Source organism: Ranitomeya variabilis, chromosome 1, assembly GCF_051348905.1.
Source record: "Ranitomeya variabilis isolate aRanVar5 chromosome 1, aRanVar5.hap1, whole genome shotgun sequence".
NCBI classification, from domain to species: Eukaryota; Metazoa; Chordata; class Amphibia; order Anura; family Dendrobatidae; genus Ranitomeya; species Ranitomeya variabilis.
The window spans coordinates 151419307-151433875 of record NC_135232.1 but is presented as its reverse complement, the minus strand read 5'-3'; the positions used below and the strand labels follow the sequence as shown (position 1 = coordinate 151433875).

The following is a 14569-nucleotide window of genomic DNA, read 5'->3' as shown; positions in this document are numbered from 1 at the left end:
AAAAAAATTACCACGCCGAGTCTGTTCCCAAAATTTGATGCAATATATACAGGATGCTTTTCATCTGCGCATAAATAAAAAAAAAAAAAAAAAAAAGAAAAACCATGGCAAAAACTTTCCAACATATGAATGAAAATGCTACAAATATAGCAACATATGCTGCAAATACTGGAGTGTGCATGCTTTTCCTATACGGAAAAATGCTGCAAAAAAAAACGCTGAAAGAATAGATATGCTGCAGATGCTTCAAATCTGCAAGGAAAGAAGAAATCTCATGCACATGTTGCTTAATTTCTCATTCACTTTGCTGGGACAGTAAAACACTGCATTTTCTTTGCGGCTAAACCGCAACATGTGAACATACTCCAACAGGGGCATCTTTCATCCAAAAATGTAATGTGGGATCCGTATAACAGATACATTGAGCACGGTCTCATCATGCATCCATTAATCAGATGCCATTACAGGTGACAGATGTTGGATACACTAAATGGATTCCTGTGATGTCAGAGGGGGAGCGTATAGAATGGGCTAGTATCCCATCTACTTCATGGATACATGTTAATAGGATCCCATCCATGTAAAGAGTGCAGTCCACTACAATGGCCTCCATCTACCTGATGGACCTGCTATGAAGACATTCAACACGTGCCTTGACGGCTTCACCGACCTATGAGCTAAACGTTGGAAAACTATCCTTCGGCTCAAAAAAAAAAAAAAAATTATTGAACTAAATGGAAAAGGAATCCAGTAATTAGCCACCTATTGTTCCCCCATTTGAAACAGATCGTTTTTTCTTCTCTGCATGTGGAAAAAAATGTACCATATACATCTGGATATGTGAGCGTTCAAATAATCATTCATCTAAAACTGATCCAGTAAGCAAAAATGGATCTGTGTCAAATTGATGAAAAACAGATGACTAATAGCGACGAGCGAATGTGCTCGGATAATGTCTTGTCGGGTGTTATCGGAGCATTTGGGTGTGCTCGTATATTATGTTAGAGTCTCTGCTAATGCATGATTGGTGGCTGTTAGACAGCAGCAACACATGTAGTGATTGCCTGTTAGACAGCAGCAACACATGCGGGACTGCCTGTTAGACAGCAGCAACACATGGGGGGGGATTACCTGCTAGACAGCATCAACACATGCGGGATTGCCTGTTAGACAGCAGCAACACATGCGGGACTGCCTGTTAGACAGCAGCAACACATGGGGGGGGATTACCTGCTAGACAGCATCAACACATGCGGGATTGCCTGTTAGACAGCAGCAACACATGCGGGACTGCCTGTTAGACAGCAGCAACACATGGGGGGGGATTACCTGCTAGACAGCATCAACACATGCGGGATTGCCTGTTAGACAGCAGCAACACATGCGGGACTGCCTGTTAGACAGCAGCAACACATGGGGGGGGATTACCTGCTAGACAGCATCAACACATGCGGGATTGCCTGTTAGACAGCAGCAACACATGCGGGATTGCCTGTTAGACAGCAGCAACACATGCGGGACTGCCTGTTAGACAGCAGCAACACATGTGGGATTGCCCGTTTGTTAGGGAATCCCCACATGTATTCAGGCTAAAAGCCACAAGTCATGCAGCCGTAGGGACTCTAACATAATATACGAGAATGCCCAGAAACTCTGTTAACACCCGAGCATGCTCAGCTAAGACGTCATCCGAGCACGTTCGCTCATCACCAATTAACGGATCCGCTTTCCCATAGACTTCAATGATATCAGTTTGGAATGTTGCCAGCATTGACCATATAGCTAGGGGAAAGATGAGCACGTGCCAGGACTGAGGCACAGCGGCAGGAAGTCTACGGCGAGCCTCACAAGAACAAGGAGCGCTGGCATTTACCTGTGCGGCGCAGAGCGGCTGTAAATTGCTGACTTCATACATTACCTTTGGAGTGAAAGGAAATGAGGCAGTCACACAAAGGCCAGTTTTCCACAGATTCATTCAGTATGACGTCTTCTTCAATTATAACCACGGTGATGTACTTGAATAGTGACAGACGCTCCAAGATCTCCTTCATAGGTTTTGACTTGGACTTTTTGGCCATTGCACAGATCCCCACCACAATCTGCCGCTCTGGTGGCTGCAAAAGAAATAATCAGCTTATAGCTACTTATTGATTTTGTGTCTTAACAAGCCTCATCATAAAAAGCATATTCTATAGCTCTGAATGACGGCTTTATTCACTACAGATTTGGATTAAGACACAGATTTCATTTTGCTTACAATTACTGATGTGGCACACAAGTGTGAATGAGGCTGAAGGTCAACATGTAAAGAGGTTTCCCGGTTAAGAAAAAACCGCGGTCCCCAGCTGCAGTAGAAATCAAACTTTGCTTTCCTCACCCTGCTCAGGTCCAATGAGGAGTCTCGGACGCTGCTCCCAGTGAAGGTTATTGTCTGCAGTGCTGACGTCACGTCGATAGCACTGCAACCAGCGAGATAAGTAGCTCTGCCAGGGATCATGACATAAGCCACTGATTGACTGCAGTGCTAGCGATGGGAAGACAGCATTGTGAGGATTCGCCGGTTTCTGAGTCAGGAACGGCGGTGATGAATGCGTTATACATTCTCCTGGCCAGAGCCCGCCTAGTGGGCACAGCTGCACTCCATACACTTGTATGGAGCGGAGCCACTCCCACTGGACACAGTGTGGCCTTGCTTAATACAAGTGTATGGAGCGAACCTGAGCCCACTAGATGGGCCCTGGCTGGGAGAATACATAACTCATACATACCCACCGGTCCTAGCTCAGAAATCGGTGAATCCTCACAGCGCAGTGTATGTGCTGGGGGGATTCATAAGTCTACAGTCACACCAAGTGACTGCAGACTTATCGATTCGGACCGGTCACTACGCATGTCCGGGTAGAGATGTGTGAGATCACTGAACTGAGGAGATGCACTGGGCAATGCAGAGAACATCCATAATGCCCAATGTGGTGTGACTGCAATTACTAAGGCCAGGACAAGTCTGACTGAATAGACGCCAGCCGGAATGCTCCTTATTAATGCACCACCTCAGTTATTTCTTTTTTTTTTTTTTTTACCGCTGGAGTGGTGCTACTACTCTACGCTCTCTGCACTTAGTCTGATGCTTACCAGCCAACACCTTACCTTATTGGCGCCTCTTCGGTCGGTCTTCTGCAGGTTGTGACCTGCTGGATCGCTCCAGTGTTCGCTGGGAGATCCGGAGGTCACTTTTTAATGTTAGTCTATGAGGACCTGAACGAGGCTCTCAGACTTACATTGACAGCCTGTGACTGCTATCTATGACTTCTGGCCAGTCAGAAGTTGCGGTCACAAGATGGCGGAGGAGGCCCGCAGCAGCGCCAGGAAAAGCTGAAGTCGGCTGGTGAGTACAATACTGGGGTCAGGGACCATACATTGGTGGCACCACTTCAGCTCTGAATATAAAAAAATGCTGGAGTGGTGCTTTAAGATATATAGCACAAGAGGCACTATATGTACTTGTTTGCCAAGTATTAAGTGGGATAGGACAGAAAGAATATTATTTTAGAACATAAATATAGCTGTACAGCATTATAGGGGCACTTCAAAAGCATTGGCGGACCTGAAAGGTTTCTTTTATTTAGTGGAATAATGACCCTTCTCAAACATGCTCACCCTGGCTACATATAAAGAAGCCTCAGACTGAGAGAAAAAGAATATAACACGATACGTACAGAGTCATACTCTTCATCATCATCCTCTTCATCATCTTCAATGTTCGCAAAGAGATTGTCCACATTCACAGCTTTGCCTTGATCCAAAGCTTCGTCAGATTCCTCACAGCCAACAAAGAACCTTGGGATGTCGCCCTCCGTAGCGCTGACAGACATACTGGTAACTTTCTGTAGGGATCTGCATGTGCCCGAGTACAGCGATGACTGACGGACGCTGCTAACAATGGGAGGATAATTCAGCTTTCTAATCCAGCAGACCGTGCAATCACCATCCCTTCAGTCTGTGAGTGTTACCACGTCTTCTCGTACAATCATCACAGGCTGCCGGTTTCCCCTTCAGGCCGCTGACTGTGCGCCATTCCTGAACAGAAAAGAAAGAAGAATTAAATGTGTGCATAGATGGTCCCTGGTCTACAGCGAAGGCTGGCATAGAACATACGCTAACCTAGCCATTCTACAAGCTACATCTTCACCTCCCACCGACCCATTTCATGAAGGACAGTGGGCTTAGGTGGGACATTACTAGGCAGGGTAGCAGTCGCCATTGTTTAATTTGCCATAAATAGGAATCTAGCTATAAAGTGTATTTAATGGTGGTTTCCAAACGTCTATTTGCAGAGAAATGCTGAGTGGAAGATCGTCTTTTCCACGGAACAAAGGAACCTTTATTGGGCATTTTAACAAAAGATTTCTTTATTCTGCTGGTAAGTGCACATTTAAGAGAATTTCTGAGCAGTTCCGCACTATAGAGTGCAGACAGTGCTGATGAGCAGGCATCCCTTCATATCGCATTATCCAGCCTCACGCCGTGCGTGCTTTATCTAGAAACCAAAGGGGGATCCTAGCATTATAAAAAACTGACACAAAAGGTAGGGAAATTGAGGAAAAATAAAAATAAAAAAATAAAAACAATTACTTCATTCTAAAATCCCCTGCCGCTCCAGGGCAACTACTCCAGTGATCTCGGGGTTATCAGAACTATATACTCTTACTTATTCGGTGTGTTCTGCTCTTTAAGTAAGATTATAAGCCTCTCATTAAACCACTGAATAATATAAATCAAAGTTTATTAATAAATATATACGGTATGTATAATTTTATTTTTTTAAGTATCTGAATCAAATACAAGGGAAAACCAAGATGGAGGCAGCATCAGATGAACAAGCCTGTATAGAGTGGTGAACACAACAGATAAACGCACTAAATCTGGAGTAGGGAATGGTACCAAACACAAAGCATTGACAGCCGATTAGGCTTCTTTCACATTTCTGTCGGTACGGGGCCGCCACGAAGCATCGGTGTGACGTACTGACGGACGTGTGTGTTTACACATTTCCGTCAGACTGCAGGGTGAGGAAAGATCGGGAGAGCGATATTTCCTGCTGGGCATGCGCAGTCTGAAACACTGGATGCAACGTATAGAAAAACGTTCTGCCAAAACCCGACGCAACCAGTGCACGACGCAACGTATGGCCATACGTCGCGATCCGTCGGCAATACAAGTTTATGGGAAAAAAAACGTATCCTGTGGGCAAATTTGCAGGATGCGTTTTTTTCCCAAAACGACACATTGTGACAGATTAAAAAAAACGCAAATCTGAAAGCCGCCTTAGCGTCAGGCGGCCGTCACACAGAAAGCGCACAGACATTAAAATGAACCAGTCACTAGATTCATGCTGCCTGAACCAGAGCGTGGCTGCGTTACTATGAAGCACTGCAGTTCCCGCCTGTCTTCTCCAGCCCCGCTCCGGGGTGATGCATACCCCTCTTATGTGCACACATAGGACGGACCTGCCAATCATCTGCAGCGGGGCAGGAAGCAGCCGGCCAGGGGCCACGCTACACTACACAGGTCTCTCTATAGTTCCCAGACGACTTTCCAAACTAGGTTTTCCCTGAAACATCACAGCGTTTCAGAGTAAAGCATTCCCGGAGTAGTTGTGCAGCCAGGCTCCGATTCATGAGGCCCATTGTCTGGGCAGCATGAATCCAGAGCCAGCTTTCTTTTAACCATAGGCAGGCCATTAACAATTAATATCTAATGAATGATGCAGCAGAAAACCACTGCAACATTTACGAAGCAGCACCTCAGACACACACCCCACCAAGGTCACCACCATGAGTGACCTCAGCCTTATATAACCTTGTACCTCATCACACCAACAAGCATCCGCTCAGCTTCATCAGGAATATCTCACACCACCAGGTGAAGGAGGACAAGAGTTCTAGAAGTATTTTCTATAGACTTAGCTCTCTGAACAATTACTGGTATTCTTTTCAGTCTTTGGCAGGACGGGGTTACGGGAAATGACACCTAGATTTTTTTTAACCAATTAGAACCAGAAACTGAAACAACTTTCTTTTATGCTGATATAAGGAGGAAGAGGAGCATGAAGCATGGAGAAAGAAGACAATAAGGAGAAAGCTGAGAGGAAGTAAGCAGAAAGGCTTCACAGGCTGTGAACTATCTGGAGGTCAGCAGTACAAAAATGCAAAAACCACCATTTCACCTCTGGACGCAAACAGGCCCCACCACTCCCTTGACAATGAGCTCACTCCTAAGCTACCCCAGCCGCACTCTGTTAGACTGGGTTTCTATGGTGGTCCCAGGCTGGGGGATTGTTTAGACCGTTTGGTTGCCAAAAGCCCAAGGCCCCACAGGGCAAATGTGGTGATATGGTAACTCACTGGGCCACCTACCTTAAAACAGAAACTGCATAGATAATGTCAGCTATGTATAATCAGTATAGTTTCCAAGGGAAGAACCACCTTTGGTGACATCATGGTCACGTAACTAAAAGTCCGTGTGTGGCCCAAGACAACTCCTCTTCTTCCAATATGGCCCAAAAATGTCAAAACATTGGACACCATCTTATGTCATTTGTTTTAAATACTTCAGGGTTCGGAAACCTTGAAGTGGTTAAAAGAAGTGACATGCTTATTCTCCGTGGCAGTTTTTGCTCAGAAACCACCACAAGAATGATAGTAGTACCACCAACGATGCCGCTTCAGGGAAATGACCACTGAGGGCGTCCTAAAGCAGGAAGGCTCGGCAAGTGCACCGGTGTCTAAAAGAGGTTGTGTGCACATAGCCTTCTGGGATTTGTAGGACTAGTAGAAAGACAGTTTTCAAAAGTACCTGCAAATTCCTGTTGAGTAAAGTCGCACTCACACATCCGTGTGTCACAATCTATGGGTGTCCGGACCCAAAATGTGACAGCCCTATATGCACATGAGGCGCTGCATTTTGCTACATTGTAACTGGCCATTGCTACGAAGGCTGTGAAGTCAGAGTCGTGGGTTCGGGGTCCATTTTGGTGGAGTCCGTATAAAATGGACCAACTCATAAAATATAATAAATTGGGTACAGGACTACAATGCAGGATGAGATGTAAAGGTTTTCATAAGGATTTGAGAAAGTTATGAAATGTCCATTAAATGTCTGTACTGTTCCTGATGTAAGGATCTCGGCTTTCAGTGGAGATGAATTTGTGCTGCACTTTACGTACATGCTCAGTAGTGACCAGTTCTGTGGGGTCAGAGTCCGGGAAATTGAGGAGTCGGAGGTTTGGCTTACCGACTCCACAGCCCTGATTGCTACACTGTAATCGGCCAGTCTGCACAGGCTGAACCATGCAAAAGAACAACCAGGATTTTTTGGGGGCATGTTTGTACTTTTAGAGTGCAGCACAGTATGGAACAGGTTTCCCAATAGGTGCAATCAAAATACACTAGACCGTTAGGGTAGAGAGTAATCAAGAATTCACCAGAACCCTAGCCGCTCAGCACTGATTTACAGCTTACACGGCAGTCTGTTATCTGCTGTGAGAAGTGTGCGGAGAGGCTACAAGAACACACCAATCATAAATACACTGGACTCTTATGAGGTGTCCCGCTATTCTTAAAAATCCTCCTATAGGCCGCTCTGTCACGTTAGCCAACATTAGGGGGACAGGTCTGCTTTCCCAAACATAAGACGCCATAGTCTAATGTCAGACCCCTCTCTAATGAAATACATGTAACCTTAAGGGTAAGTTCACACAGGGCGTTTTTGCTGCTTTTTTATGCTAATTTTCAGCGGCCTTTTACAGTACCAGCAAAGCCTATGAGATTTCAGAAATCTCATGCACACACATTGGATTTTTGTGTGATCAGTATTTTGTGCTTTGCTGCGGTTTTTGGACATAGAGCATGTCACTTCTTTCAGTGTTTTTGCTGCGTTTTTTCAGCGTTTTTCACCCATTGACTTGAATGGGTGTTGAAAAAAACGCAGGTATCATTATTTGCTGTGTTTTTGCTGCTGAAAATCCAAGGACATTAGAATGTACAAAGGAAAAAAAAACGCACCAAAAACGCACCTATACCTGCGTTTTTGACATAGCTTCTTTCCTGCCAAGATCAGGTTTTGCTGCAGAAAAAAAAAACAGCAAAAACGCCCTGTGTGAACTTACCCTAATACTGAAGGAAGAAAAGCCCGACTACACCGGCCACGCTGTGCTGCACTTGCTGACAGAAGCCAGACCGTCTTTAGACACTTTTCATTTCAAGGGTGATAAATAAAAGTTAAAAGACAAGAAAACCGGAGGCATTTTTAATATATAACAGCATCACACTAATGATTTATGGCTTATTTGGAGGAACACTTTTACAGCAGCATTCCGGCTTATGTCACCCACCCGAGTTGCTTAGCAACTATACAACAGTCTGCCAATACATGATAAATCTCTGACAGTCAGAAGATCATGCGGAAAAAGAAAACGCACAACTAACCTGAACTACAAGAATAGGCAAGTAATTGGTGGCAACTCAGCAAACTACAGGGAGGTGGCCCCATTGAAGGGGTTGTCCTCTGCTAGGCTTTCCCTTATTAGAACATTGTTTTAGATATTTATAAAAAAAATAAAATTTTCTTTTATATTATACAGAGTCAGTCCAGTTTCATATGGCCCATGATCTAGGACCATGATCTAGGACCATGATTGGATCATGATGAGAGACCAAACGATTGGGCCAACTGCCCCATGGGCATTTCCGTAGCAGTCGGCTCTGGTCAGGAGATCTGGTAGTCGGGCCGGGTCTTCCGATTCGGGCACGATCGTGTTTCAAACCAGCTCCACTGTCAAAAATGTATTAAGCAGTGAGCACGTCTTGGTATTTGGTACACCTCGCTAGCAAGAGTATAAAGCACCAGACAGTTCCACCCTATACTGCATGTTTTACTCAAACTCCAGACCACAACTGTGCTCGGCGCTCATAGCAAATCTGTAATTCTGCTACATAGAGGCGATCTGAGCATCGCCTCTATGTAGCAGAGCCGATCAAGTTGTGGCAGCTTCTAGCCTCCCATGGAGACTATTGAAGCATGCCAAAAGTAAAAAAAAAAAAAAAAAAAAGTTTTTTAAAAATATGAAAGAAATAAATAAAAAAAGTTCAAATCATCCCCCTTTTGCCCAATTCAAAATAAAATAAAAAAAAAAATTAAAAAAATCAAACCTACACATTTGGTATCGCCGAGGTCAGAATCGCCCAATCAATAAGAAAAGATTAACCTGATCGCTAAATGGCGTAGCAATAAAAAAAAGTCAAGAAGTATTTTTGGTCGCCGCAACATTGCATTAAAATGCAATAACGGGCGATCAAGAGATCATATCTGCACCAAAATGGTATCATTAAAAACGTCAGCTCGGCACGCAAAAAATAAACCCTCATCCAACCCCAGATCATGAAAATGGAGACGCTATGGGTATCAGAAAATGGCGCCTTTTTTTTTTTTTTTTTTTAAGCAAAGTTTGGAATTTTTTTCACCACTTAGGCTACTATCACACTTGCGTCGTACGACGCACGTCACAATGTGACGTGGCGACGTCTCGACGCAAACTGAGTAGAAAACACAACGGTGGCAGCGGATGCAGTTTTACAACGCATTGTGATGTGCGGGGAGGCGGGGGCGGAGTTCCGGCCACGCATGCGCGGTCGGAAATGGCGGACACAACGCACCAAAAAACGTTACATGTAACTTTTTTTGTGCCGACGGTCCGACGCAACAGTCGCACGACGGTTGCGACGTGTGGCAATCCGTCGCAATGCGTCGCTAATGCAAGTCTATGGAGAGAAAACTCATCTTGCAAGCAATTTTGCAGGATGCGTTTTTTCTACAGTGCAAGACGCTAGTGTGAAAGTAGCCTTAGATAAAAAAAAGAACCTAGACATGATTGGTGTCTATGAACTGGTAATGACCTGGAGAATCATAATGGCAGGTCACTTTTACCATTTAGTGAACCTAGCAAAAAAGCCAAAACAAAAAACAAGTGTGGGATTGCACTTTTTTTTGCAATTTCACCACACTTGGAATTTTTTCCCCATTTTCTAGTATACGACATGGTAAAACCAATGGTGTTGTTCAAAAGTACAACTCGTCCTGCAAAAAACAAGCCCCACATGGCCATAGTGACAGAAAAATAAAAAAAGTTATGGCTCTGGGAAGGAGGGGAGTGAAAAACGAAAACGCAAAACCGAAAAAAGCTCTGGGGTTAAGGGGGTTAAGAAATGACAGATAACAGGAACAGTGGAGGTCAAGATAAGGTCTGGAAGACCAAGCAAAATATCAGTGACAGCTGCTTGTAGAGACCCATGGATGGCGTGAGCATTACGGTTCGTACCTGGACGGCAGAATTCAGCTAAGGACTTTTTCAGACATCAGTTTTCGTGGATAAAACTCGTACCTAGAATAAGTCTTTGAGGCTGTCCAAAGATGGGTCATTCCAACGTTACATTCACAAACCAAAAACTGGCTACAGACTGTTCTTTGAAGGCAGGCACAAAAAGGAGTGAATGTATATTGTACATTAAACTATTCTCAATAGATTTCAACACAGGTTGATTTTTCAACAATAAAATTAAATACAAAATACAGTGTTATTACTTGGCAACTTACGTCACAAAAAAAGGAAAGGCAATTGTCCTTCATAAGTCTGCCAAATTTTCTGTTCCTGTAAACGGGAGAAGCACTCATTTTATTGTATTAAATCACCATAGTACCAGCAACTTTAAAAAATGTATTTTAACCTCTCAAGTTAAAAGCAACAGCTTTTATTACAAGAAATATAGATAACTTACGTTACTGCACAGTATAGTAATTTACGTTACAGTAAGGTACCATCAAATGGATTAAACTTATTGTAAGGTAAGATACCATCATCTTGTAACGTAAGTTACTCTATTGGATTGTAACGTAAGCTACCATGGAATGACCCAGATCCGATTTTTTGTTTTTGTCCTCGTGGAGTTGCAGAGACATTTCTGATATTGCTTTGAGCATCAGATCAAAATTGGCAAGACAAATCTATGAGTCAGTGAGGTGGGGGGGGGGGGGTGGAAAAAAAAAAAAAAATTGGTCGGCACTCAGATGCCATGCCAGTTCTTTTCATTTTTTTAGTGACTTCTCATCTGAGAAAAACTAAAAATTTGGACAAAACTCAAATAAAATTAACCCCTTTACGACCTATGACGTATAGGTACGTCATAGGTCGCCTCGCCTCTTTGGTGCGGGATTAGGCGCTGAGCACGCACCTTTTCCAGCACATGACACTTGATCTGATCAGCTTGTCAAGTGCCACTAAACGCCAGGGGTTGATTCGCGAACAGCCCACGGATCTTAGCATGTTAAATGCAGCTGTCAATCTCTGACAGTGGTATTTATCTTAGGCAAACCGGTTGCACATCATTAGCTCGGCTAATCAGCGCCACTGTCACATGACAACCTGGGGTGGGCAGGAGACCCCTGTGGTTGTCACTGCCGAACTGTATGTATGTGTGTGTATGTGTGTATGTATGTGTGTGTGTGTGTGTGTGTGTGTGTGTGTGTGTGTGTGTGTGTGTGTGTGTGTGTGTGTGTATGTGTGTATGTGTGTGTGTGTGTGTGTGTGTGTGTGTGTGTGTGTGTGTGTGTGTGTGTGTGTGTGTGTGTATACTCACCGGCCACTTTATTAGGTACACCATGCTAGTAACGGGTTGGACCCCCTTTTGCCTTCAGAACTGCCTCAATTCTTCGTGGCATAGATTCAACAAGGTGCTGGAAGCATTCCTCAGAGATTTTGGTCCATATTGACATGATGGCATCACACAGTTGCCGCAGATTTGTCGGCTGCACATCCCAAAGATGCTCCATACAAGGCAGGATGGATCCATGCTTTCATGTTGTTTACGCCAAATTCTGACCCTACCATCCGAATGTCGCAGCAGAAATCGAGACTCATCAGACCAAGCAACGTTTTTCCAATCTTCTACTGTCCAATTTCGATGAGCTTGTACAAATTGTAGCCTCAGTTTCCTGTTCTTAGCTGAAAGGAGTGGTACCCGGTGTGGTCTTCTGCTGCTGTAGCCCATCTGCCTCAAAGTTCGACGCACTGTGCGTTCAGAGATGCTCTTAGGCCTACCTTGGTTGTAACGGGTGGCGATTTGAGTCACTGTTGCCTTTCTATCAGCTCGAACCAGTCTGCCCATTCTCCTCTGACCTCTGGCATCAACAAGGCATTTCCGCCCACAGAACTGCCGCTCACTGGATTTTTTTTCTTTTTCGGACCATTCTCTGTAAACCCTAGAGATGGTTGTGCGTGAAAATCCCAGTAGATCAGCAGTTTCTGAAATACTCAGACCAGCCCTTCTGGCACCAACAACCATGCCACGTTCAAAGGCACTCAAATCACCTTTCTTCCCCATACTGATGCTCGGTTTGAACTGCAGGAGATTGTCTTGACCATGTCTACATGCCTAAATGCACTGAGTTGCCGCCATGTGATTGGCTGATTAGAAATTAAGTGTTAACAAGAAGTTGGACAGGTGTACCTAATAAAGTGGCCAGTGAGTGTATATATATATATATATATATATATTCCAATCACCCCCCTTCTGCCACATTCAAAATAAAACAGACTGGCTGTAAGCCATAGTCATCAACATTGAGAAACAAACGCGTGAAATAGATCACTCTGTTTGTAATGACTTTATATAATATACGAGTTTCACTTTTTGTATTGAAGAACTGATATAAATGAACTTTTTGATATTCTAATTTAGTGAGAATTGTACATTTCTGCACAAAGAAATATCCACAACAAGGAAAAGAAAAGTGTAAGATCTGATCTCCATAGCAGGCGCTTTACTACGCTGGGGATTGTGTTACGTTCCCACTGCTTTTTTAGAACATGTTTTCCGCAATATACAATAGCGATCTGCTCCGTTTTCCCTTTTTTTATGCATTTTTGGAGCAGATTTGACAGCTGACTATATAACAATCCATCTGACATTTCACATTCCCATTATACAAGAACACAATGAGGCCCATCATTAGAGACAATTCCCACATGTCTGCACACCAGCTACTCCTTTAACCATCCCATGTCCAGATAGAAATGCACACCCATCCTGGCTGATGCAGACTCGGTGTTTCCTTGCAGCTGACACCAGAGGGGAAAGCAGCAGTCAGATCTCTGGGTAATTGGCCATCTTGTCACCATGTTCCCAATGACAGAAGCCACCTTGCAGTCCTGCTGCGTTATTACACAATGGCAAGAAACAGATGAGCGAGCCAAATTCCTGAAGACGTTCCAGCGCATTCATTGGCATCAGGCCTCCCCAGCCACCCCTTATTTACTTCAACTCATCTCTACGTCACTAGCTTTATAGGGAACCTGCCATGAGTAAATGGACAATTGAGCTGTCCCTATGCTCCTGTGGGCAATTACATCAGAAATGGTGTTTCTAGCCAAGCTAAACGATGTATCATTTTGTTAGCGTTATTAATTTTTTTTTAAAATTGCCTCTGCTTGTAAATCCGTGACCCCAAGTCATCAGGGCGGTCCAGCATCCCGGCCAAGTCACCACTGGAAACACAGCCCTTCTCTTCCCACATGCTCTTTTATGGGCCAGGCACAGAACGTCCCTGGAGGGGCTTGTTAGAGAGATTGTGTGTGTGTGAGGATGAGGTGGGCACACACCTCGGAGCACTGCACATGGCCTAAAGGTGAATGTGCAGGACCCTAAAGACGTCTGCGCTTGGCTGGAATTGTGTCCTCTCTATAGGTTCTATATATCACATTTTTGGGGACTGTCCACTGATTAAACCGTTCTGGGTGATAGTCCAACTCCTCATTAAGCAAGTTTTTGGAGTGGATCTCCCATTAAGTCCTCAGCTCTTTCTATTAAAGTGAACCTGTCAGCAGTTTTGGGTGATATAAGATGCGGCCACCGCCTTTCAGAGCTTATCTACAGCAGTCTATAATGCTATAGATAAGCCACTGGTCCGACCTGAAAGATAAGAAAAATAAGCTAGATTATACTCACCCGGGGGGATGGTCCAGTCTGATAGGTGTTGCAGATCTGGGGCCTCCCATCTTTTTGCGACGCCGCCCTGTTGCTTCATCGCTCCCCAGCATCGCGCTCCTGCGCAGGTGTACTTATCTGCCCTGTTGAGGGTAAAGTACTGCAGTGCGCAGGTGGCAGGAAAGGTTAGAGGGGCCCAGCATTTGCGCACTGCAGTACTTTCCTCTACCCGCAACAGGGCAGATAAGTACACCTGCGTAGGAGCGTTATGCTGGGGAGCTATGAAGCAACAGGAGGGCGGCGTCACAAGAAGATGGGAGGCCCCGGACCTGCGACACCCATCGGACCAGACCGCCCTCCCGGATGAGTATAATCTAGCTTATTTTTCTTATCTTGCAGGTCGGACCAGGGGCTTATCTACAGCATTATACCAAGGAAGGTGACGGGCACAAGGGGGCATTCTTTGCGTCTGGAGGAGAGAAGGTTTTTCCACCAACATAGAAGAGGATTCTTTACGGTTAGGGCAGTGAGAA

At 44.6% G+C, this 14569-nt stretch overlaps 1 protein-coding gene across 9 annotated transcripts in view; it reads right to left on the bottom strand.

The window, feature by feature from the left end:
* Nucleotides 1-14569, bottom strand: part of PPIP5K2 (diphosphoinositol pentakisphosphate kinase 2) — a 132001-nt gene that overhangs the window by 96538 nt on the left and 20894 nt on the right. For 8 of the 9 annotated variants that reach the window (XM_077289823.1, XM_077289840.1, XM_077289850.1 and 5 more), the window contains exons 2-3: nt 3717-4077; nt 1919-2114 (exon numbers count right to left, since the gene is read on the bottom strand). In XM_077289823.1, coding sequence (XP_077145938.1) covers nt 1919-2114; nt 3717-3872 — 352 coding nt within the window. In that variant the 5' untranslated portion in view covers nt 3873-4077. Of the gene's footprint in view, nt 1-1918; nt 2115-3716; nt 4078-10650; nt 10706-14569 lie in introns of all 9 variants that reach the window. The other variant, XM_077289832.1, reaches the window with a different exon arrangement.